The sequence below is a fragment of the Oncorhynchus kisutch genome, linkage group LG1, assembly GCF_002021735.2.
Source record: "Oncorhynchus kisutch isolate 150728-3 linkage group LG1, Okis_V2, whole genome shotgun sequence".
NCBI lineage: Eukaryota > Metazoa > Chordata > Actinopteri > Salmoniformes > Salmonidae > Oncorhynchus > Oncorhynchus kisutch.
This window is the reverse complement of record NC_034174.2, coordinates 26,603,715-26,628,436: the sequence shown is the minus strand read 5'-3', so window position 1 is coordinate 26,628,436 and position 24,722 is coordinate 26,603,715. Positions and strand designations below refer to the sequence as shown.

General features: G+C 41.9%; 1 protein-coding gene across 6 annotated transcripts in view; it reads right to left on the bottom strand.

Moving 5' to 3' along the window:
• Positions 1-2,605: 2,605 nt before the first annotated feature.
• LOC109896879 (ankyrin repeat and SAM domain-containing protein 1A-like) overlaps positions 2,606-24,722 on the bottom strand; it is a 42,224-nt gene continuing 20,107 nt past the window's right edge. For 2 of the 6 annotated variants that reach the window (XM_020491311.2, XM_031807601.1), the window contains 12 exons: positions 21,842-21,957; positions 17,269-17,367; positions 16,824-16,970; positions 16,284-16,400; positions 15,954-16,127; positions 15,500-15,637; positions 15,185-15,256; positions 15,012-15,098; positions 14,682-14,819; positions 13,687-13,869; positions 11,442-11,540; positions 3,622-7,350 (listed from right to left, as the gene is read on the bottom strand). In XM_020491311.2, coding sequence (XP_020346900.1) covers positions 7,231-7,350; positions 11,442-11,540; positions 13,687-13,869; positions 14,682-14,819; positions 15,012-15,098; positions 15,185-15,256; positions 15,500-15,637; positions 15,954-16,127; positions 16,284-16,400; positions 16,824-16,970; positions 17,269-17,367; positions 21,842-21,957 — 1,490 coding nt within the window. In that variant the 3' untranslated portion in view covers positions 3,622-7,230. Of the gene's footprint in view, positions 7,351-11,441; positions 11,541-13,686; positions 13,870-14,681; positions 14,820-15,011; positions 15,099-15,184; positions 15,257-15,499; positions 15,638-15,953; positions 16,128-16,283; positions 16,401-16,823; positions 16,971-17,268; positions 17,368-21,841; positions 21,958-24,722 lie in introns of all 6 variants that reach the window. The other 4 variants (XM_031807637.1, XM_031807764.1, XM_031807683.1 and 1 more) reach the window with 4 other exon arrangements.

Genomic DNA, 24,722 nt, shown 5'->3' with positions numbered 1-24,722 from the left:
ACACCCCTACTCATTCCAGGGTTATTTGTACTATACATTGTAGAATAATAGTGAAGACATCAAAACTATGAAATAACACACATGGAATCATGTAGTAACCCCAAAAAAACAAATTTAAAAAAACAAATACTTTTTTTTTTTTATATATTTGAGATTCTTCAAAGTAGCCACCCTTTGCCAAAGTGTGCAAAGCTTTCAAGGCATTCTCTCAACCAGCTTCATGAGGTTGTCACCTGGAATGCATTTCAATTAACACGTGTGCCTTGTTAAAAGTTCATTTATGGAATTTCTATCCTTAATGCATTTGAGCCATTCAGTTGTGTTGCGACAAGGTAGGGGTGGTTTACAGAAGATAGCCCTATTTGGTAAAAGACGAAGTCCATATTATGGCAAGAACAGCTCAAATAAGCAAAAAAACGATAGTCCATTATTACTTTAAGACATGAAGGTAAGTCAATGCGGGAAATTTCAAGATCTTTGAAATTTTGCAAAAACCATCAAGCGATATGATGAAACTGGCTCTCATGAAAGGAAGACCCAGATTTACAGTGGGGGAAAAAAGTATTTAGGCAGCCACCAATTGTGCAAGTTCTCCCACTTAAAAAGATGAGAGAGGTCTGTAATTTTCATCATAGGTACACTTCAACTATGACAGACAAGATGAGGGAAAAAAATCCAGAAAATCTCATAGGATTTTTAATGAATTTATTTGCTAATTATGGCCTCCACAATCACCTGACCTCAACCCAATTGAGATGGGTTGGGATGAGTTGGACTGCAAAGTGAAGGAAAAGCAGCCAACAAGTGCTCAGCATATTTGGGAACTCCTTTTCCAACAAGACTGTTGGAAAAGCATTCCAGGTGAAGCTGGTTGGGAGAATGCCAAGAGTGTGCAAAGCTGTCATCAAGGCAACTTTGTTTAGTTTCTACATGATTCCTTTTCTGTTATTTCATAGTTTTGATGTCTTCACTATTATTCTACAATGTGGAAAATAGTAAAAATAAAGAAAAACCTTTGAATGGGGATGTGTGTCCAAACTTTTTACGGGTACTGTATACATAAACCATTATACACTGTACATACACTTGTCTTATAAAGGACTTCTGAAGTATAAAAGTGCGAGTATAAGGCCATATGATCTTGGTCAATAATATTCTGTAATCATTTCTAGGATAAATTATTAGGCTATCACTGCCCTTAACAAATAATTGAGGTGCCACCCAACCTGATGGAATTCAGCATGCCATCTCATTACAGAGTTAAACATTATTATATTATAACCACACTTTATCATTGGAGGTCTTAGCCTAATGCAGGGATGGGCAACTTGTATCCCAGGGGAGTCATGCACTCCCAAAATCTGAGGGGGCACAAAGTATGTGGGGATCGCTGGGAGTTGAAGACTAAGTTGACCCCTGAAACAGCTTTTTCCTGCAATCTAGAGCCATAAACATTATGCTTAATTCTATGCAAAAAAATATATGTATATATTTTTTCTGCATAGCTAAGCATACCTCTTGAGCTGTCTGTATCCTGCTGACTGGTGATTCTTACATTTAAAAAAATATATATATATATTCTTCCCTGCATCTCTGCTCAAATCTGGGTAAAGGATTGAAAATAAATCTTAGTCAGTACATTTAGGCCTAGATTCAATCAGATCAAACATTAACTGGCAATAGCAGAAGCCCTCATAGCGGATGTTTTGGAGTTGTAATTGCGTTGGAGTCATTAAATCGGAGACAGCTGCGCTTGTGATCATTGTCACGAAGGCTCACCCGCCCCCACAAGCATTAGACGTAAATGACACTCAAATTGAAAATTAGGATTTATATAAATCTAATCACGGTATAGATTACATCTCACATTCCAGTTTTCGAACTTGGAAACATGGCTGCATGGGATTGCTGGCTGCTGGATTTCTCTTAATGCGACTCTGTGTAGCCAATGGCAATGTCCACTTTAGGTATAATGACAGTTCCGCTAAAGCGGATCTGATTGAATAGAGCTCTTAGTTATTGCTTGCTTTTCTAAAATCGACCAACTTTTCCAGCAGACATTCCAGCTAAGATAGACAAGCCAGCTGCTCTACCTTGATTAATAGCCTTAAATGGCTTTTTGGTAACTAGTTATGAGGTTGGGAGATTAGGCTAGCCAAAGCCAACTTCATGAAGTTGCTAATTGGATAGTAGTATTACAGAAAAAAAAACGTATTATTTTAAATAATGTTTTTAACAGGACACATCTTAAAGGGCACATGCCCCTGTACTCCCTATGGGCATGATACCTCTGTTGTGACCCCCACCCCAACAAAGTTGCCCATCCCTGGCCTAGTGCATCAACCGTTCTGAAATTCACTCCATACTGTGGTATGTCAGTCTTTGAGGATCATAGCATTTCTATACTATGTACTTACTGGTAAGTGATTTAAACCTACAATACCATATTAAGATCTCACACTAAATACAGATACTGCAGCCTGTAGTTTTTACAAGGTTAAAGAGTTTGTACGTTGCATTTTCTTCCTAATTTTAAATAGTTGTCCCTCCATTGAATAATATATTTCATCCTCTTACTACATCAGTTAGCCATATAAAAATAGTGTATTTTTAAAATGCATCAGTTTATTTCCATCACATGTTTTGTTCCAAATGTCTTTGCTAGTGAGGGAGTATGACTTCTGCATGCATACATCTATCTCCTCTGCCAGTCCCTGGGCTTGTCTTAGTGACAAAGAGATGCAATTAGCTCTCATAGAATATATTGTCTGGCAGCTCCTTCAAACTCCCATGCAAGTAAGATGCCCTAAGACACAATCAAATACCTTAAGAATGAGCTGTTCCATTGTACTATTTAATTTCAGGTATATATTGCTTTACATTTTTAAACATTATCATTGACAAACTATATTTTGCCCACAAATACATGGGCATAGCATTATTATGCTGGTACGGTAGTTCTAAATTTGATTCACGTACTCTTGTTCTCTCTTCTTGATCCTGGTAGTAACAACATGTTAATCTCAAATATACCTGAATCAATAACAATTGTCATTGATGGCCCATCATTAATTGTCTATATTCTGTATATTACTGTACCTACAGGAAGTCAGATGTGGAGGTAAAGACAGTCAGTGTGAGGCCAGGGAGGATATTTGACCTTTCAGACTGACCTTCTCACCCAGTGGACAGACAGCTAGTGTAAGGTTATAATTTCTCTGTTACTTGGTATTCAGGAGATGTGGTAGAAGGCAGCAGACCTTATCAAACAGTCCCTCATAGACCCGCTGAATGTATCCCTGTTGGTCTCTCTGGCTCTAGTCTACACACACGCAGACGCTCACATTGGCTGCTCCACTTCAACTCACAGCTTGGTGTCCGGAAACTTGAACGCTGGAGTGAGCTACACAAGGAAAACACTGACGTTAAAAAACAGAAGCATGCACAGCCAAATCATGCCACCACAATTGTGTCTGCTTGAAATAGCCTCTGCTCTTTAAAAACTTAAGGCTTTTATATGCACCCAAACCAAAACAGGTTGAATGTATTTTCATGATTTCAACACATAACAGGGAGGAACATACTTAGTGCAAGAGAAATGACAATGCTGGACAATGTAAATGAGATGAGGTGCTATATTTGTGAAACGAAGAAAAAAGTAAAACAAAACAGCAAATTATAAGATAAAACAAACAGACACTGCTGTTACAGACACCTCAATGGGCCATCAAAGGACCAAACGCAAATACTGCCACATGCATCAGTACTGTAACAGTCAGAACAGGACAGATTGACGATGAGACACAACTACAGTACCGCACAGAGACTAGCATGTCTTAACAGTCATTCTCCAGTCAGCCATCCTGTATTAACCAGGTGTCGTTTGGAGAGAGGTGAAACATAACATCTCCTGCAGCAGGAGACACAGAATGAGGACAGCAGCTAGAGACAGAACAACCCATCTTCCCACGAGGACACAAACACAAGGCTACACAGCACACAGAATAGGTTGAGCAAAACACAAACAGATAGAGCCAACAGACACACTACATGACCAAACATATGTGGACACCTTGTTGAACATCTCTTTCCAAAATCATGGGCATTAATAAGGATTTGGTTTCCTCGTTGCTGCTATAACAGCCCCCACTCTTCTGGGAAACATTTCCACTAGATGTTAGAACATTGCTGTGGGGACCATTCAGCCACAAGAGCATTAGTGAGGTTGGACACTGATTTTGGCCGTTCCAATTCACCCCAAAGGTGTTCGATGGGGTTGAGGTCAGGACTCTGTGCAGGCCAGTCAAGTTCTTCCGCACCGACAAACCATTTGTGTATGGACCTCGCTTTGTGAACGGGGGCATTGTCATGCTGAAGCAGGAAGGGGCCGTCCCCAAACTGTTGCCACAAAGTTGGAAGCACAGAATTGTCTAGAATGTCATTGGAGGCTGTAGCGTTAAGATTTCCCTTCACTGGAACTTGTAGCTCGAAATATAAAAAAACGGCCCCAGACCATTATTCCTCCTCCACCAAACTTGACAATTGGCACTATGCATTTGGGCAGGTAGCGTTCTCCTAGCATCCACCAAACCCAGATTAGTTTGTCGGACTGCCAGATGGTGAAGCGTGATTCATCCCTCCAGAGAACGCATTTCCACTGCTCCAGAGTCCAATGGCGACAAACTTTACACCACTCCAGCCAACGCTTGGCATTTCACATGGTGATCTTAGGCTTGTGTGCAGCTGCTCGGCCATGGAAACCCATTTTGTGAAGCTCCTGACGAACAGTTATTGTGCTGATGTTGCTTCCAGAGGCAGTTTGGAAGTCGGTAGTGAGTGTTGCAACCGAGGACAGATGATTTTTACATGCTACGTGTTTCAGCACTCGGTGGTCCCTTTCTGTGGGCTTATGTGGCCTACCACCTCACGGCTAAGCTGTTGTTGCTCCTAGACGTTTCCACTTCACAATAGCAACACTTACAGTTGACCGGGGAAGCTCTAGCAGGGCAGAAATTTGAGGAACTGACTTGTTGGAAAGGTGGCATCCTACAGTATGATGGTGCCACATTGAAAGTCACTGACCTCTTCAGTAAGGCCATTCTACTGCCAATGTTTGTCTATGGAGAGTGCGTGGCGGTATGCTCAATTTTACACCTGTTAGCAACGGGTGTGGCTGAAATAGCTGAATCCACTAATTATAAGGGGTGTCCACATATTTTGTATATATAGTGTAGATAACTAGACCTGCGTAATAAATCCCTGTGAAATGAAAAACAAGAATGCAGTTTCACAGATATTTTCAACCAAAAACTATTTGCACAATGAAAGCATATCTATTTACATTTTGATCCCTCAAATGTAAAGTTCCATGAGTAAGCCTGAATCTTTGGCACTGTCACTAATGTTTTTGTGAGTAATTTGTTTAAACATACTGTACCTCATGCTGAACCTATGTGCCATGGCATGGATTACAACCCACATAATCTTGATAAGATGCAACATAAGGAGTCCAGCAACACAAATGTGCCTTGCCTCATAAATTGTCTAAAATTAAAACAATGTTATTGGAAATATCTTGTATCCTTCACTATGAATTGGCAAATTTAATTGTTGCCCTCAAATTCCTTGGAAATACCCAAAATGTGACCTTCATGACCATGGTGTTTTGGTAATTTCTCATACATTTGCACTTAAATGATTTACTACGCCGATATTATTGTGGTCTTGCTTCCCTTGGTTTCTTTCACTAAATATATTCCAGGAAGCCCTGGTCTTAAAAGCATATCTTATTAAAGAAACCAACCATATCCATTTTAAAACATTTTTTTTTTTTAAGGGATAGTGCCATGTTTTAACACAGTGTTCTCTGATGAGCCAAACAGTCTCTGTTGATTGTCTCTCTTGGTAATAAAATGACTGGTGAGGCACCATGCACACTGTGAAGCTACAGAGCATTATAGACAGTATTATCTGGACAAACCTGTACCATTACAACAACTTCATTGCAGCTCAGCCAAAGTGTTCATGTGTTGTCAACTCAAAAGTACTCTTCGTCTTTTTAACCATGGAAGACGCATGTAGCAGTCAGCAGGTGTGGAGAGTGTGTGATGGTGGCAAGGGATGCTCAATTGATTACATTTAGATAAACTGATAGATGGCCAGATTGAAGTAATTAAGGCTACTGATCTTGGCAGATTGATGACGAAGTTGTCCTCCCATTTGTGTACAAGAAGAGCACACAGGAATTTGAGGTTCAGTTCTTGATCCATTTTGAATGGAAAGGGAAGATTCCTTGATGATCCATCAATGTATGATAGAAAAAATGCGTAGAAAAAATACTTTTTTTTTCTTATAGATTTTTTGTCTTTCATGCATCTCAGGTGATGTGTCTCCTCACAGCGCCTCACAGTGGTAGATGCCTGGTAAGACAGGACAAGCTACAGATAGGGAAAAAAAATATTGAACTTGCCTTTAGCGAAAAACAAGTGAAATACAAAAATAAACATGGTATTAAAAAGACAAAATTGTTAATCCTTTTGGGAAGGGGGTAAACTATTGTTTATGGCTGAGGCGGTTGTTTGGGACATGATAATGTTCTTTGTTCCACTCTATATGGGACCAAAACGGTAAGTTGATAATATCACAAGAATAGTACTCCTTTGGCGTTAGATAAAAAGAGGTACTTGTGAAGGTTTGTTCTTTTCTTGTTCACATTGGCAGTACAGCCAATGCTTATCATGTTACTATCAGGTAAAAATGCAACAGGTAGCTGAACAGAAAAAAAGTCATGCTTGTTTTGACCGAAGGGAGTCACTTGGAAAATAATGGCATGACAGGAAGAGAACAAAAATCCACAATGTCTTCAATGATGATAAACCTAATAGGGGGTGGATGCAAATGCAAGTAGTTGGGAGGAGGAGGAGGCAGATCGGTTGAGAGAGCAGGGCCATTGTAGGTTCAGGTCCATCCACAAGTCAAGGGGCTCCATCAGTGGCTGCAGGAGGAGCAGGGTCTGCCAAGGGGTGAGGAACAGGAGAGAGCTGCAGGGATGTGTGATGTCAGAGCAGGGTGAGGTTTGTGTAGGGCAGGGCAAAGGAGAGGGGGCAGCCCTGAGGGATGCTACCATCACAGTGAGAAGGCACAGGGCTCGTGAGAGAGAGAGAGGGCGGTAGAGGTCAGGGGTCAAACTGGGTGCTAGTGCGAGGTGAGGATGGGGCAGGCGATCCAGTCTCAGAATATGGTGGTCTCGTACTTGGTGCTGACAGGGCGCTTGTTGGAGTCTCTCTGGTTGAAGAGCCAGGTGGTGCTGCCCAGGGACTGCATGTCTGTGTCCATCTCCAGAGGGTCAATCTGCCGGGGGAGGGGAGGGGGGATGAGAGTTGCACACTCAAGTCCTCAGCACATGTGCAAGTGGATTAAAGGCACAGTCCAGTGATGCTAGAATCACAGACACCAGGGCTCAATCCACAACATATAGATGTCTGATAACAAAACAGGCTGCTGGAGACCTAACAGACCACACACACACTCCCATCTGTCTCTTAGTCTGAGCTTCAAATTAAGTGAAAATGTGAAAACACCGTAATGATTCAAACATGCGCTCTTAAACAATAGGTTCACCAAGAAAAAAAAGTGTCTCTGTTAACACATGAACAGCCAGAAATCAACACTGATCACAACCAGGATAAACATCATATGTTATATCTTTTCCTTATAAAAAAATGTACTTTAATTAGTAGTCCTGTATGTCTGATTACACTAAACACCACTGATAAACCCCAAATAAAGTACATTGTGGCAATGCAAAACTGAAATATACTACTGTCTACATATTCAGTACCAGTCAAAAGTTTGGACAAACCTATTCTACATTATAGAACAATAGTGAATACATCCAAACTATGAAATAGCACATATGGAATCATGTAGTAACCAAAAAAGTGTTAAATCAAAATATATTTTATATATGAGATTCTTCAAAGTAGCCACCCTTTGCACACTCTTGGCATTTTCTCAACCAGCTTCATGAGGTAGTCACCTGGAATGCATTTCAATTAACAGGTGTGCCTTGTTAAAAGTTCATTTATGGAATTTATTTCCTTCTTAATGTGTTTGAGACTATTAGTTGTGTTGTGACAAGGTAGGGGTGGTATACAGAATATAGCCCTATTTGGTAAAAGACCAAGTCCATATTATGGCAAGAACAGCTCAAGTAAGCAAAGAGAAATGACAGTCTATCATGAATTTAAGACACGAAGATCAGTCAATCTGGGAAATTTCAAGAACTTTGAAATATTCTTCAAGTGCAGTCGCAAAAACCATCAAGCACTTTGATGAAACTGGCTCCCATGAGGACCGCCACAGGAAAGGAAGACCCAGCGTTTACCTCTGCTGTAGATGATAAGTTCATTAGAGTGCACCACAGATTGCACCACAGACTGCACCACAGATTGCAGTCCAAATAAATGCTTCACCCAGTTCAAGTAACAGACACATCTCAAAATCCACGGTTAGAGACTGCGTGAATCAGGCTTTCATTGTTGAATTGCTGCAAAGAAACCACTACTAAAGGACACCAATAAGAAGAAGAAACTTTCTTCGGCCAAGAAACACAAGCAATGGACATTAGACAGGTGGAAATCTGTCCTCTGGTCCGATAAGTCCAAATTTGAGATTTTTGGTTCCAAACGCTGTGTCTTTGCGAGACAAGGAGTAGGTGAACGGATGATCTCCGCATGTGTGGTTTGCACCGTGAAACATGGAGGAGGAGGTGTGATGGTATGGGGATGCTTTGCTGATGACACACTTAACCAGCATGGCTACCACAGCATTCTGCAGCGATATGCCATCCCATCTGGTTTGCGCTTAGTGGGACTATCATTTGTTTTGCAGCAGGACAATGATCCAACACACCTCCAGGCTGTGTAAGGGCTATTTGACCAAGAAGGAGAGTGATGGAGTGCTGCATCAGATGACCTTGCCTCCACAATCACCCGACCTCAACCCAATTGAGATGGTTTGGGATGAGTTGGACTGCAGAGTGAAGAAAAAGCAGCCAACGAGTGCTCAGTATATGTGGGAACTCCTTCAAAACTGTTGGAAAAGCATTCCAGGTGAATCTGGTTGAGAGAATGCCAAGAGTGTGCAAAGCTGTCATCAAGGCAATGGGTGGCTACTTTGAAGAATTTAAAAAATATACAGTGGGGCAAAAATTATTTAGTCAGCCACCAATTGTGCAAGTTCTCCCACTTAAAAAGATGAGAGAGGCCTGTAATTTTCATCATAGGTACACTTCAACTAGGACAGACAAAATGAGGAAAAAAATCCAGAAAATCACATTGTAGGATTTTCAATGAATTTATTTGCAAATTATGGTGGAAAATAAGTATTTGGTCAATAACAAAAGTTTATCTCAATACTTTGTTATATACCCTTTGTTGGCAATGACAGAGGTCAAATGTTTTCTGTAAGTCTTCACAAGGTTTTCACACACTGTTGCTGGTATTTTGGCCCATTCCTCCACGCAGATCTCCTCTAGAGCAGTGATGTTTTGGGGCTGTTGCTGGGCAACACAGACTTTCAACTCCCTCCAAAGATTTTCTATGGGGTTGAGATCTGGAGACTGTCTAGGCCACTCCAGGACCTTGAAATGCTTCTTACGAAGCCCCTCCTTCGTTGCCCGGGCGGTGTGTTTGGGATCATTGTCATGCTGAAAGACCCAGCCACGTTTCATCTTCAATGCCCTTGCTGATGGAAGGAGGTTTTCACTCAAATTCTCACAATACATGGCCCCATTCATTCTTTCCTTTACACGGATCAGTCGTCCTGGTCCCTTTGCAGAAAAACAGCCCCAAAGCATGATGTTTCCACCACCATGCTTCACAGTAGGTATGGTGTTCTTTGGATGCAACTCAGCATTCTTTGTCCTCCAAACACGACGAGTTGAGTTTTTACCAAAAAGTTATATTTTGGTTTCATCTGACCATATGACATTCTCCCAATCTTCTTCTGGATCATCCAAATGCTCTCTAGCAAACTTCAGATGGGCCTGGACATGTACTGGCTTAAGCAGGGGGACATGTCTGGCACTGCAGGATTTGAGTCCCTGGCGGCGTAGTGTGTTACTGATGGTAGGCTTTGTTACTTTGGTCCCAGCTCTCTGCAGGTCATTCACGAGGTCCCCCCGTGTGGTTCTGGTATTTTTGCTCACCGTTCTTGTGATCATTTTGACCCCACGGGGTGAGATCTTGCATGGAGCCCCAGATCGAGGGAGATTATCAGTGGTCTTGTATGTCTTCCATTTCCTAATAATTGCTCCCACAGTTGATTTCTTCAAACCAAGCTGCTTACCTATTGCAGATTCAGTCTTCCCAGCCTGGTGCAGGTCTACAATTTTGTTTCTGGTGTCCTTTGACAGCTCTTTGGTCTTGGCCATAGTGGAGTTTGGAGTGTGACTGTTTGAGGTTGTGGACAGGTGTCTTTTATACTGATAACAAGTTCAAACAGGTGCCATTAATACAGGAAACGAGTGGAGGACAGAGGAGCCTCTTAAAGAAGAAGTTACAGGTCTGTGAGAGCCAGAAATCTTGCTTGTTTGTAGGTGACCAAATAATTATTTTCCACCATAATTTGCAAATAAATTCATTACAAATCCTACAGTGTGATTTTATGGATTTTTTTTCTAATTTTGTCTGTCATAGTTGAAGTGTACCTATGATGGAAATTACAGGCCTCTCTCATCTTTTTAAGTGGGAGAACTTGCACAATTGGTGGCTGACTAAATACTTTTTTGCCCCACTGTATATATTTTGATTTGTTTAACACTTTTGGGGTTACTACATGATTCCATATGTATTATTTGATTGTTCTGATGTCTTCACTATTATTCTCCAATGTAGAAAACATTAAAAAAATATGAAAAACCCTTTAAAGAGTAGGTTTGTCCCAACTTTTGGCTGATACTGTATATACATTATAGCTGTCCAATACCAGATTCATCTGAATCCAAAAGCTGAGTAATATTGCAGGATTAAGACTAAATAGGCCACCTCAAGCATCTTCCTATTTGTACTTATCACACTGCTATGCAATTAAAACACTAGATCATTAGCAGCACAACTGTTAAGCCATAAATCATTTGTAGCTGGTTAAGTCAAATCTAAGCTATAGCCTAATTATCCTCAGGAAACAATTCATGAGAAAGAACTGCTTATCTTAAAAAAGCTCAAATGGAATGACTATGAGAAAATAGAGAATGTGACAGAAATTCAGTGTCGGCTAAGTCAAACCAAAAGGGCATATATTCTGTAGCTACATGAAGTGCCTGGAAAAAAACAAAAGATGGACATGGAATGACAAGAGAGAGAGAGAGAGTTAGAGGTATGTCAGGTAGGTTAGCAGATGGATGATGAAGGATAGCGGAAAGGAGGAGAGAGCAGGACCTGGACTCCAGGGCTAACAGAGTGCAACGGGAGGAAGGAGGGGCGGTGTGTAGTACACGTGTGACAGTAACAGCAGCGGCATTCTAGCGGAGGGGCACCCTGGGAAACAAGAGGATCAAGAAGAGAAGAGCAAAGAAATGTTAAACAGGGAAATAGAAGGACAGAGCATGTATAGTGGCACTGAACTGGCCATAGCGGTGCAAGATATCCTGTAAAGAGTGAATCATCTAGGTTGTTTATCACATCCTATTTGGTGTAGACAAATAATGTTGTTAAGATTGAACTCTGAAACATTGTTTTATACTAGACAGCAGCTGGCATAGCAGGGCTTTATCTCATCTGCCAACTAGACTGGACTGTACTAGCCAGGTTCCCTTCAGTGTCTAGGCACAGCCAGTACAGTACAGGGTACACAGTGCAGTGTTTAGGAGTAGTGAACTACATATAGTTCAACTAGTAATTTATCCCCATTTTGCAGTAGATTGGTGGTAGTTAAACTAAATTCAAATATTGGTAGTGTTTCAGTAGTTAATTACATTTTTGTCATGTAGCGGTGTAGCTAACTACTGGAACTACTCACTACTTTTCTTGCTAAAATAACAGTTTCTCACTTAAAATAAAATATTGTTATTTGAAACAGTTTTTGTGTTTAATATGCTAAATTACACATTCTGTTAACATCTGAGCTGTTCTTGTAATTTGTAGTCTATGACATTTCAGATGTAGATATGATAATGTATCACAAAGCAGTTTGGATGTCGTCAACTACTGTTTCAAAGTTACTTTAGTTAAGTAAACTAATTAGCTTTAGTGCAGCTCAACTTTTTCCAATGTGAAGTAATTGGTAGCAAGGTAAATTATATTTTCAGAGTAGCTTCCCCAAAACTGAACAAAAGTGTTCAGCTGCACAGTGATTTATGCCATAATGTACATGGGACAAAAAGAGTGCACACCTGGCAAGAATTAAATCACTTCAGAAAAAAGGAAAGGTCATCTCACAATTGTGAAATCATTGTCTGCATTAACAGCTGCAAATTTAGTTCTCGTGTTTTAGATGTTCCTAAAATTCCACTGCCTAAAACACGATCATAAATGCCACCAACTTGTGCATTATGCTGCTTACTGATTACCTCATATATTATACCTAATGTATTATACCTCAAATGTTCTACCTAATATACTATATCTCATATATTATACCTCATATATTATACCTAATATTTTATATCTCATATATTATACCTAATATTTTATACCTCATATATTATACCTGACATATTATACCTCATATATTATACCCAGGGGTGCAACTTTGGTTTTAGAAGTGGGGGGGGCATAATGTTGTTGTTTTTTAGCTCTAAACACCCTACCCGAACACCCGGAAGCATCCGTATTGTCCTAAAACACACCGTTGCCTCGTTTTGTATCACATTCCAATGATAAAACTGGGGGGGACAAAAATGCAATTTCATAATGTACATTTCTCCCCCGTCCCCAGTGAAAGTTGCGCCTCTGATTATACCTTATATGTACCTATATTTTATACCTCATATCTTATACCTCACATATTGTACCTCATAATATATTCTGTTTGTAGTAGATAATAAAGTACAGTGATTTGTGTGGACGCATAAACATGTTGAGCCGTGTGCATACATGGTCCAGAAGGTGCAGCTTTATCAGGTGACAGTGATCACTGAGTGTTCATTATTCTGGGGCCTGAAAGGTTAATACATCCATACGTGGCCTGAGGCATACGTAAACATTTACGTAACACTCTCAATCAATATACTTGGAAACAGAGGAGGGGCCTGGCGACCAGCAGAGAGACACAGCTCTCCCTCTCTCTCTTTACTCCCATAGGAAATTATATCCTGCCTGTAAGAAAAAAAATAAGACTCTTCATTCATCATGGTTCTTATATTGTATGGCTGCAGGAAAATCTACTCCGATCTGAGTGACTCAGAGTCGGGGAGATGAGATTGGTAGCAAAATAATGACTCATCACTTTCATCGCTCTTCAAGTCTTCCTTTGTGTGTAACAGGGTGATCAGTGGTTTAAACTCCGAAGGAACACTCTGTGAGTCATCTGGTCGTGCATATTTCTGCATACACACATACACATCTACACATGCATACTGAATATACAGAAACACAGTATGTATATACACATAATGCACGTACAGAAACACACATGTTGTGCTACGAGTGAGATTTGTGTTTGTGCTCAGTGTGTGGTACTCACTGTTGATCTCCTCATGCTGCTCCATTGCTGTGATGTGGGCCGGCTGGATTTGGTCTCAATGACCTCTGACCCCAGAGATGGTGGGGGGACTGGGACATACTGCCTGGCTTTGGTCTGGAGAGCCAGCTGATAGGCCACCTCAAAGGCCTGACCCAGCGTCAGGATGATCTCATAGGTCTGGGTCTGTACCGAGGGAGGGAGTAAAGAATGAACAGACGGTTGCAGTAGTGACTGACAGCTACTTTGAATGAGGCACTCTGAATGAGGTACTAATTACAATAAATCTGCATTTTTGTCATTGAAATGCCATTCATAGCAGGAGCACTATGTTAATCAAGGATGCAATTAGACAATCGAGATGTAGCTTTGTATCGTGTGCCAGGCCTTTTTGAAACATGGCTTTAAAAGAGACTAATCAAGATATGAAGTTATTTGCATGACAGCAGGTGCATTACTTTAATCAATACATTAAGGCAATTTAATTAATCAAGATATGAAGTTGCATGCAGTTTTGTCAGCAGGTTGCCATACTCCAATAAAACTTTTCCTATCAAACTTTTTATGATATTACTGTATATGGCATTTATAGTTAAATTAATAATAGTCAGAGTACTTTAGAAAGATTTTAAGGTGGGAAATGGGTGATTGTATTTTGGCATACATATGTAGAATCTTAATTTGAGCCAGTTTGCTACAGTAGGAAAATAATCCTGCAGCAACAGAAAATGTTAATTATTATGTGGATTATAATTAATTGCATTTTTTTGTAGGGGTTGATACATTTTACATTAGGGCAACTCAAGTCTGACATTTTAAAGTGGAAATTACAAAAGTTATAAGCATTTTAAAACCTTCCTACTGTGCAGGACAATTCTCAGCAACAAAAATGTGATCAAATTAAGATCCTACATCTGTAGTCTTATGGAGTGATAATAACATATGGAGTGATTGAAGGGTTTGATGGTTTGGGGTGGTGTCATCATCCTGTTCCTCACCACTTCCACAGTGCTGAAGACATGGCAGAAGTGGTGGCCACTTTTATTGTCCTTGGTGATGTAGGCGAAGGTGCAGAGTTCCTCAGGGTCCTGGGCCGCACAGGAGATGTTCCTGATCTCATGCTCGGCTACTATGGTCTGGTGAGAGGACAGAAGAACAGGATGGAACTGAGGAGCAACAGGAACAACAACATCGACCAGAAACAACAGACTTCATCAGCACCAACAGTGCTATCTTTATTTTAGGGGAATCAGTATGAGAGAGCGAAGTAGGGAAATGATGCTGCTGACATCATCATGCATCTCTCATTGCCTGCAGGCTCCCAGTACCTTAGTGGCTGCGTCAATAAACTTGACCCCTTTATAGGTGATGGAAAGGATGACAACAGGACCCTTTCTTGAATGGTCCTTCGACTTCTAGAAGTAGAAAGAAAATGGCAAGGGATTATATATCAATATGGAGTGCTAGAAAAGAGTGATTGAATATTGATGACATCACGTACCCTAATTTTGGCACAGGCTTCTTGAGTTGACTCAATCCCCCGTAGATCCCTGATAATCATTGATCCTAAATACTGGAAAAGAAGCAACAAAAAAGGTTATCATCTCTGAACTATCCATTTCTGATACATCAAGCAATGATCAATATTGGATAGCTGGTGACTATATGTAGAATCTTCATTTGAGCCATTTTGCTACAGTAGGAAAATAATCCTGTAGCAACAGAAAATGTTAATTATTATGTGGATTCTAATGAATGGAATTTTTTTGTTGGTGACTTCTCTTCAGGGGGCATAATGACTGTAGACATGACTTACACTGGCCTCATACCCACAGGACTCTAAGATGAGTTTCTCAGGCTGGTGATGCCAAGTGGACACTGTAGCGTATGTGGCAGACTGGCTAGGCGGCCGAAGGGTCAAACTGGGTTCCCTATGTCTGTCACTCTGTCTGTCCTAGAAAGACACATACAGTAGAGACGGATTGATTCTGTAGTGTACAGGGATGCTTATGGCATACAATTTTGTCACAAAATATTACTGGATAATAAAACTACAAAGATGCTGTAACACTTGACTGATCAATATATATTTAATACAAGCATAGAATGACCCAATAATCTGTTAAACACATAACAGCTTCGGTTTCAGATCACCCCAGCAGCAGCTTCCTCTCTTTATGACATGATTATCCCAAGCATACCACAGAGACACATATTTCCGTCACTTTATGAGCTACAGGTAAAGACAGCGTTTTGGAAGGAGAACTAACATGAGAGCGTGGTCTCTCGCTGTAGGAGCGCAGGGACACACTGCAGTCCTGGTCCATGGCTCTCCTCCTCCTGCCTGCCTCTCCCAGGGGCAGGAGCATGTCCATGGAGCGACTGGTGGACGGGTCCATCTGACTCAGAGCAGAGGTCCCTGTCTGGGACAACAAGTCCTGAAACTGACACATACAGATTAATTGATCAGATTGATGACGTGGGCGTGGAAGATTTCAAACAAAATAGTAACTCAATACATATTACAATTAGGTATTAGAATGTTATGTAGTGTCATACAGGTGAAATTATTGTTAAAATGTGACAAGGCTCTAACTAACCCTGATCTGTGAGAGACGGTGAGAGATCTGTGATTTGGTCGGGGCCTCCTCATAGGGCCGCTCTGCCAGAGACGCTATGATCCTCTTCCTGTGGCCCAGAACGCCGATTTTTAACACCTACAGAGACCGGCACAGATGGGACACAATGGTGACTAGACTGTACTAAGGCCTGTGTGCATATGAACACATATACTGACAAAAGCAAATATGAATGGAAATACACCACAGGTGGTTGGTGACGCCTTAATTGGGGAGGACGGGCTCGTGGTAATGGCTGGAGTGGAATTAGTGGAATGGTATCAAATACATGGTTTCCATGTGTTTAATGCCATTCCATTTACGTTCCAGCCATTATTCTGAGCCGTCCTCCCTTCAGCAGCCTCCAATGAAATACATAGTTGGACACCCATGCCGGCACACAACAGGCAGACAGAACGGACTCCTCAATTATTCAGCTCAAATCTGTTTTCCTTAAGCTCAGTACAGCACTGTCTCCTCCCTGAGGCACTCTATAATTCACTAACAAAACATTGGCCTCACGTTGACAATCTCCAACTCCCATAGGTTCTTCACACAGTCCAAGGTACGGTAGCCGCTAGACAGGAAGTTAGGCAGGTACTCCTGCAGACCTAGCACATCCAACCAGGTGGAGAGAGAGGTGCTGCCATCACAGCCCAGGGCCTTCACCTATAGACAGGGGCAGAAAATAGATCAAAATACATTCAAATAAAAGCAGGATTTCACAATTCCCTTCAGGATATTCCAACCATAACCAATGTCAAAGAGCTTTTCATAGGATCTCTTTTGCCATAGCTACAGGCAAGATCCAAGCTACTTTACAATACCGGTCATCCTGTCATGATTGATAATACTATGCACAAACGTAGATAAATCCAATGCACACTCCTGGACACCTTGATGTTCTTAGATGAATGCTCATCCAGGTAAAAGGTTGCAGGTGGGGCCCTAGACTGATGATAACTACCTTGGGCAAGCTGCGTGCTGCGTGGAGGATCTTCTTTCTGTGTCCAGGGTCAGTGATTCCCATATCTCTAAGGTCCAAGTCCTCCATCACGTTACTGCCCTACACATGCACCAGCGCACGCAGTACACACACGCACACACACAAGTTAATCACACAAACTGCAGACACACATATAATCACTTAAGCTAACTATTAACATAGACATGACAACATCTCCTACACTCTAGGTCTATATGCGTGGCCAAGCATGACTCTAACACAATCATTAAGTTTGCTGACGACACAACAGTGGTAGGCCTGATCACCGACAACGATGAGACAGCCTCTAGGGAGGAGGTCAGAGACTTAGCAGGGTGGTGCCAGGACAACAACCTCTCCCTCAATGTGATCAAGACAAACTTGCTGATCGAGGACTGCCCTAAAAGGGGGGCCGAACATGCCCCCATTCACATCGACGGAGCTGTAGTGGAGCGGGTTGAGAGTTTAAGTTCCTTGGTGTCCACATCACCAACAAACTATCATGGTCCAAACACACCAAGCCAGATGTGAAGAGGGGACGACAACGGTTTTTCCCACTCAGGAGACTGAAAAGATTTAGCATGGGTCTCCAGATTCTCAAAAAGTTCTACACCATCGAGAGCATCCTGACCGGTTGCATCACTGCCTGCTATGGAAACTGCTCGGCATTTGACCATAAGGTGCTACAGAGGGTAGTACGTATGGCCCAGTATATCACTATATAATAGGCGGTGTCAGAGGAAGGCCCAAAAAATCTTCAAAGACTCCAGTCACCCAAGTCATAGACTGTTTTCTCTGCTACCGCAAGGCAAGCGATACCTGAGAGCCAAGTCTATGTCCAAAAGGCTCCTTAACAGCTTCTACCCCCAAGCCATAAGACTGCTGAACAATTAATCAAATGGCCACCTGCACTATTTACATTGACCCCCCCCCCCCCCTTGTTATTACACTGCGGCTGCTATCTGTTTTTTAGTAACTTTTTTATTTCATACATTTTTTTATTTAACCTTTATTTAACTAAGGAAGTCAGTTATTTACAATGACGGCCTACCAAAAGGCAAAAGGCCTCCTGTGGGGACGTGGGCTGGGTTTAAAAATAAAAATGTATTAAATATAAAGATAGGAGAAAACACACATCATGACAAGAGAGACAACACAACACTACATAAAAAGAAACCTAAGACAACAACTTAGCATGGCATCAACATATAACAACACATCATGGTAGCAACACAACATGGCAGCAGCACAACATGGTAGCAGCACAAAACAGGGTACAAACATTATTGGGCACAGACAACAGTACAAAGGGCAAGAAGGTAGATACAACAATACATTGTGCACTTTACCCCCACCTACATGTACAAATTACCTCGACAACCTATACCCCCGCACATTGACCAGTAACCGGTACCTCCTGTATATAGCCTCGTTATAGTTATTTTATTGTGTTACTTTTTATTTTATATTTTCATTTACTAAATATTTTCATAACTCTATTTCTTTAACTTATTTTTTTTCTTTCTATTGTGTTATTGACTGTACGTTTGTTTATTCCATGTGTACCTCTGTGTTGTTGTTTTTGTCACTCTGCTTTGCTTTATCTTGGCCAGGTCGCAGTTGTAAATGAGAACTTGATCTCAACTGGCCTACCTGGTTAAATAAAGTGATATAATAAATAAAAATAAAAACTGCATTGTTGGTTAAGGGCTTCTAAGTAAGCATTTCATGGTAAGGTCTACTACACCTGTTGTAGTTGGTGCATGTGACAAATATAATTTGATTTGATTTTGATTTATATGCACTCAATAATGCACACACACACACACACACAGAGACACAGACCGGCGCACACACACACACTGAGACACAGACATAAACACACACACACACGCGCATGCGCTTATTTATGTCCTCAGACAAACAGGAACGGCGCGGTGAGAGGACATTGGAGTCAAATAAATTGTGCATGCCAAAGGTAATCAATCTATTCTAATGCAACACCACCAAGGGAAAAGCAATCAAAACTGCAAGAGCTTTTACTTCTGAGCTACAGTGTTGCATTGAGACAAATGACATTGGGCATGAGAATTATGTATCTGTGTGTTTGTATATATGTGTGTGTGTAAAGTCATCGAAACATTTCCTATTTTCCTTTACACTAATGATTGACAACAATAGATGTTCACCATTTGTTTTACATAACTTTCCATAAGTGGCACATGCTTCGTCATCTAAATCAGCTTTATAGGGAGAAATAAAGATACAAGGAGATCCTTAAAAATGTGGAGCTCAGCATTTTCCCAGTGGACTGCTGCGGATAGATTTTTCCTGGCCAAGAATGTTAAAATGTAGCTAGTCTTTTCTAAATCTAGCCTCACTGCTCGTTTCTGGAGCACAATGCAGCAGTTACAATAACACACTGATGATCACTAGAACAAGCATCCAAATAATGCAGTGTCTGACGTCAGGAATCGCCCAAAATAGATATTTCCAATAAATTGTTGGACGTTCCAGAAGGTCCCACTCTAGCTTGTCATTTATACTTAATCAGGAATATATGATGAAGTAATGAATAGCTATTTGTGTTGTTATTTCTAAGTACCTATTACATAACTGTGACACATACAATCCCTCATCACAAAGGGGGAAGGTTCCATGAAATGAGGAGGCACCAGAAAACCCATAAGGGCAGACCGAAAAATTTGATCTATGACGCTCTTGCCTTTGGGATCAGCAGGCAAAACGGGCACTCAGATTTCTCAACTGGGCTATACTCTAAAAGAGTGTATTTTATTTAATGAAGATGACAGCTTTGTCATCGCAGCTTTCAGGCCAGATGTTCACCGACTAATGTGCGTCTCCGGCACAGTCACCATTATCTTTGCTCCTCTGGGCTTCATGACAATGTATTTATATGTGATTTGATTTAATCTACATTCATTTGATGATGGGGTTGAACAGTGTCACACAGAGCCATCTCAACCACTCAATAAAAGTTATACCTGGCAAAACCCAGTATACCACTTCCCCTGATCTAGAGTCGGCCCACAAAGCAAATCAACAAATAAACAGAGCAGCACTGCAGTGATAACTCGATGAATCTGGCAGAAAGTTCAATGGGACACCATTCAACCTTTACAACATCTCTCTAACTGCTCTGACCTATTTAGGCAGCAACCTCCAAGTCCTTGTAAGTATCTGAGGGGAATTTGTCCTGCAGAGTGCTAATCAATTATCTGGTTGGTACTTCTACTCCTCAGACATTAATGCAGAGATGAACATTAGCATCACAATGCTAATGACCCATGATCTTCATCCTATTATAACCGTATTAACACAAACACCATTGGTACAATGCTGGTTGGTACAATACACTCTACATCACTATGCTGACTATTCCCAGTCGAAACACAGTATATCAGACTTCTCCCATTGGTTATGTAACCTCTCCAACAGGTGCAGTCCGTTGCCCCTGGCCAAGCTCTCATCTGTGGCAAACTCATGTAAACAACAGTACTGAAGCAGCTGTGTCATCAGATGAGTTTGTGTTTGCTTTAAAGACCATGTTATTCACCATTTACAACATATTTTTCAAAGTTACCTAATCAGTGGAAATATCAGTGTTGTTTTGAACATTCATTGGCAAATGTTGTAACACACAGTGTGTTGTAACTTAAAAGGAACACGATTGCCTCTTAGTTTGACACAAAACACACAGTCATTTTAGCTGCAGCTAAACCATTTTATTAATACAGAATTCCAGAGGCACAGCCTATTGAATCTGCCTATGCTTTCCAGAAACTAGAGACATACAAGACTCAAGGGATGTCATAATGATGTTATTTTGTGGCTGAAGTGGCATAAGATAACCAGAAAAAAACATCAGTATACAACTTGACCATGACATCACAAAATATGTATGAAGTCTCGACAGCAAAACAAAAACATTCATGCCCTTAAAAAAAAAACTTTACTTTGCCACAAAATATCTTATAGAATTGCCAGGAATTAAAATCCATACTGTGACCTCAACAGAGTGGCTAGTTGTATCTGCTGATGATTGGGTGAGCTATACTGTGTATGCTTTCTGGCCGAGCCAGCATGGAGGTCAAGGCTATAGAACATAAATCAGCCTGATAAGATAGGGGGGATGGTGGTGACTATGGGAATTTATTGTAAATGAGATGGAATGATTGGGGATGAAGGAAAAAAGTGAATAGGTTTTGTTGTGATTCGTCTTACCATTGGTGACCTCTTCTACGCTTCAAAGGGATTTACAGTAAGCACATACAGCAAATCTGTATAGGGTCATCTACTGTATAGCAAGGAGAGGTGAAGAGCAGCTATGGAAGAAAGAGAGAAACTGGGGGAGACAGAATAAGGAACAGAAACTGAAATAGAAGAGGGGGAGATGGAAAGGAGGGAGAAAGGGAGATGGAAAGGAGGGAGAAAGGGAGATGGAAAGGAGGGAGAAAGGGAGATGGGAAAAGGAGGGAGAAAAGGAGATGGAAAGAGATGAATCGGGTAAAAGATCTTAGAAACGTTGACTCACCATGTAGCGTAGGTCGTCAAAGCCATTAAGCAGCAGCTTGCTCTCGTACTGCGGCAGCCCCACATGCTCCAGCCACTCTCCCACAGGCTGGTCCAGGGCTTTGCTGCAGGCCCCATCTGCCGAGAGAGGGAAGCGCTTCAGCAGGGAGAAGCCGTTCAGCCGGTAGCAGCGGCACTCCGAGGACGAGACATGACATTGCCACATCATCCTCGGCCAGCACAGCCGAGTGCAGGAGCACCAGCAGGGCAGAGGAGACAGGGTCCAGGTTGGGGGAGGGCGGCTCCCACAGGGCAGGAGGGGGCCCGGCTATTCTTACACTGGAGATATAGTGGTGGAACCTGCCCACCGTGGTATACTGTACACCCACTGTTGTTACAGTGACTGTCAATGTCAGGCAAGGATGGAGGTAGAGGTGGATATGTAGATCTTTTTAATACTGATCACCACTTTCAATTAATTGAGCCAATCTGGCATCTTCTATCAAAATGTTTTGCTAATTACTGACATGGAAATTGCCAATGCCTCAAAATGTTTCATTTCCAGCACACTGTAATACGGAGCACTAAACAAAATAATTTTCCAGACCACACAAAGATGATACAGTATTACTGGATATCATATTCCACATGCTGTCTTTAAACCTGGTTAAACCATCATCAGCATCATCCTTTTTGAGATAATATTCCACAAGGGTATGGTAAACCACAGTAAGTTACAGCTCCTCTTTGTAGCATTTGGTCACCTCTGTCTCTGTCCCATGGCTTTATTGGACAACCTGTCTGAGAGCTCTGACGGTAGAACCGTGATAAAGTAAGGCTATTCGTGTAATCTGGATTATGGGATTCTCTCTAGGATTTTGGTTTTACTCCACAAACAGAATGAGAGTCCAATCTCATACACCAAAATTCAGGTTTCTCCTTTGGCTTCCGACTGTTGAAGAAAAACTCCTGAAATAAAATCAGAATCCAATCACTAGCCGTTTGATAAAGCTCCAGCCGCCGGCATGCCTGCTAGCCCGAGGCTCTATGTCCTTGGTGTTCCCAGTGATCCTGGTGGAAAACCTGATGCTTCCCAACATATAGACTCCCCTCTGGAGGCTGGCTCATTCAGAGAAAGTTCTTATCATATCTCACACCAGTAAATCCAAGCTCAGCTCTAACAGAGCGCAGGTGAGCCTCTTGACTCTTGGCTGAGATCTCCACAGGACCACCTTGGTTCAGCCTGCCTCTTCCCTGTGCGATAAGCCCCCTCCACCCCACCTGGTTCTCCCCCACCGTGGGTACAGCTAGCTCCTGTGCTCAGGGCAGAGGTTTGCTGCATCCCCTGTCTGATGCATGCACTGTCACAAAGCAGCTGCTCTCGGCTCACACGCTCCCCTCACCGCTTCCCTCACAGGACATAACGTCCTGATGCTGGATACTCACGAGTCCAGAAAGCAGCCTCAACCGCGTCCTTCCCGCATCCACAACAGGCAGTCTTGATGCTCATCCCCCTTCCCATTCAGACAAATCCCTCAAGCTTTCTCTCTCTTCTGCTCTCTTTCTGGCTCTTTACCTCATTCCCTTATTCACATAGTCTCTAAGTCCACTGCAGGGCTGCCGTATGCTGCCTGATGGAGAAGGGTACTGCTCCACGTATCAGCTCTTCGTTCCTCCCCCTATCTCTCTCTGCCTCACACTCTTACTATATAAATCCCCCTCCCTCTCCCTCTACCTCATAGCCTCTCTCTCACTCCCTCTACCTCAGTCTCTCTCTCTCTCCCTCTACCCCAGTCTCTCTCTCCCTCTACCTCACAGTCTCTCTCTCGCTCTCTCTCTCTCTCTTCCCACCATCTGCACTGATTAGAATTGCACAGAGGCACTCTGATCTTGCTAGTGCTGAAAAGACACCACCGTCAGAGGCAGGGAACAAGCACTAGGAGCCTCAAAATCACAGACCTCTCTGTATGGAATGACTAGAATATAAAAAAATATGTATGTTTCTCCCCTTCTACATGGGCAGTGATTTCAAAGCTCGGCTTCCCATTGCTTTACAAGGGACATTAAAATAAAGAAAATGTTCAAGCTTATTCACAGCTGTCCTTAATTCATTTACATCTCGCTGTGATGATTGTGCGAGTGAGGCAGCACTGACTCAAGTCAGTGCAAATCTCTCTCACACACACACACGCACACACACACACGCACACACGCACACGCAAGCACACGCACACGCACATGCACACACACACACACAGTGTTTAATGGACTGTCTCTCATAACGACTCTCAAGTCCCTTTCATTGCTACAAGATGACAGGAGAAACATTACACTCTTAGAAAAAAAGGTACTATCTAGAACCATAGAGGGTTCATCTGTTGGTTCCAGGTAGAGCCCTTTTGGTTTCATGTAGAACACTTTCCTATGGGGACAGCTGAAGAACTCTTTGGGAACCCTTTTTTTCTAAGAGTGTAACTCCTTTTGTTACGTCAGCACATATCACAAACTATTTTAGAATACAACAGTTGATGCGTGAAGCTTACAGATAACTGCAGGAATCAAATGTTTGAAATGCAACAGGATAATACAAATGGGCACACAGACTTCTATTGAAATAAAACCAAATAGGCCTTTGCACCCACCTATGCAGGGCTGCTTACTGCGTCCATCACTGGTGTTATCTGGATACAGCTACAGGCACAGAGTAATTATGCAGGCTTTCAGTCTGCCTGTGAACGCCTCACACATCCCATCCTCAGCCAGCTGGCCAGAGGAGGTGAAGTCATGGTTACAGAGGCAAAGTGAGGAGAGATCGATTTGAGCTCCTGCCGTAATTGGCCGGCTGTAACGAAGTTGCTCTACCTTAATGAAGGTAAAGGTCAGGTCTTTGTGACCACGCATCC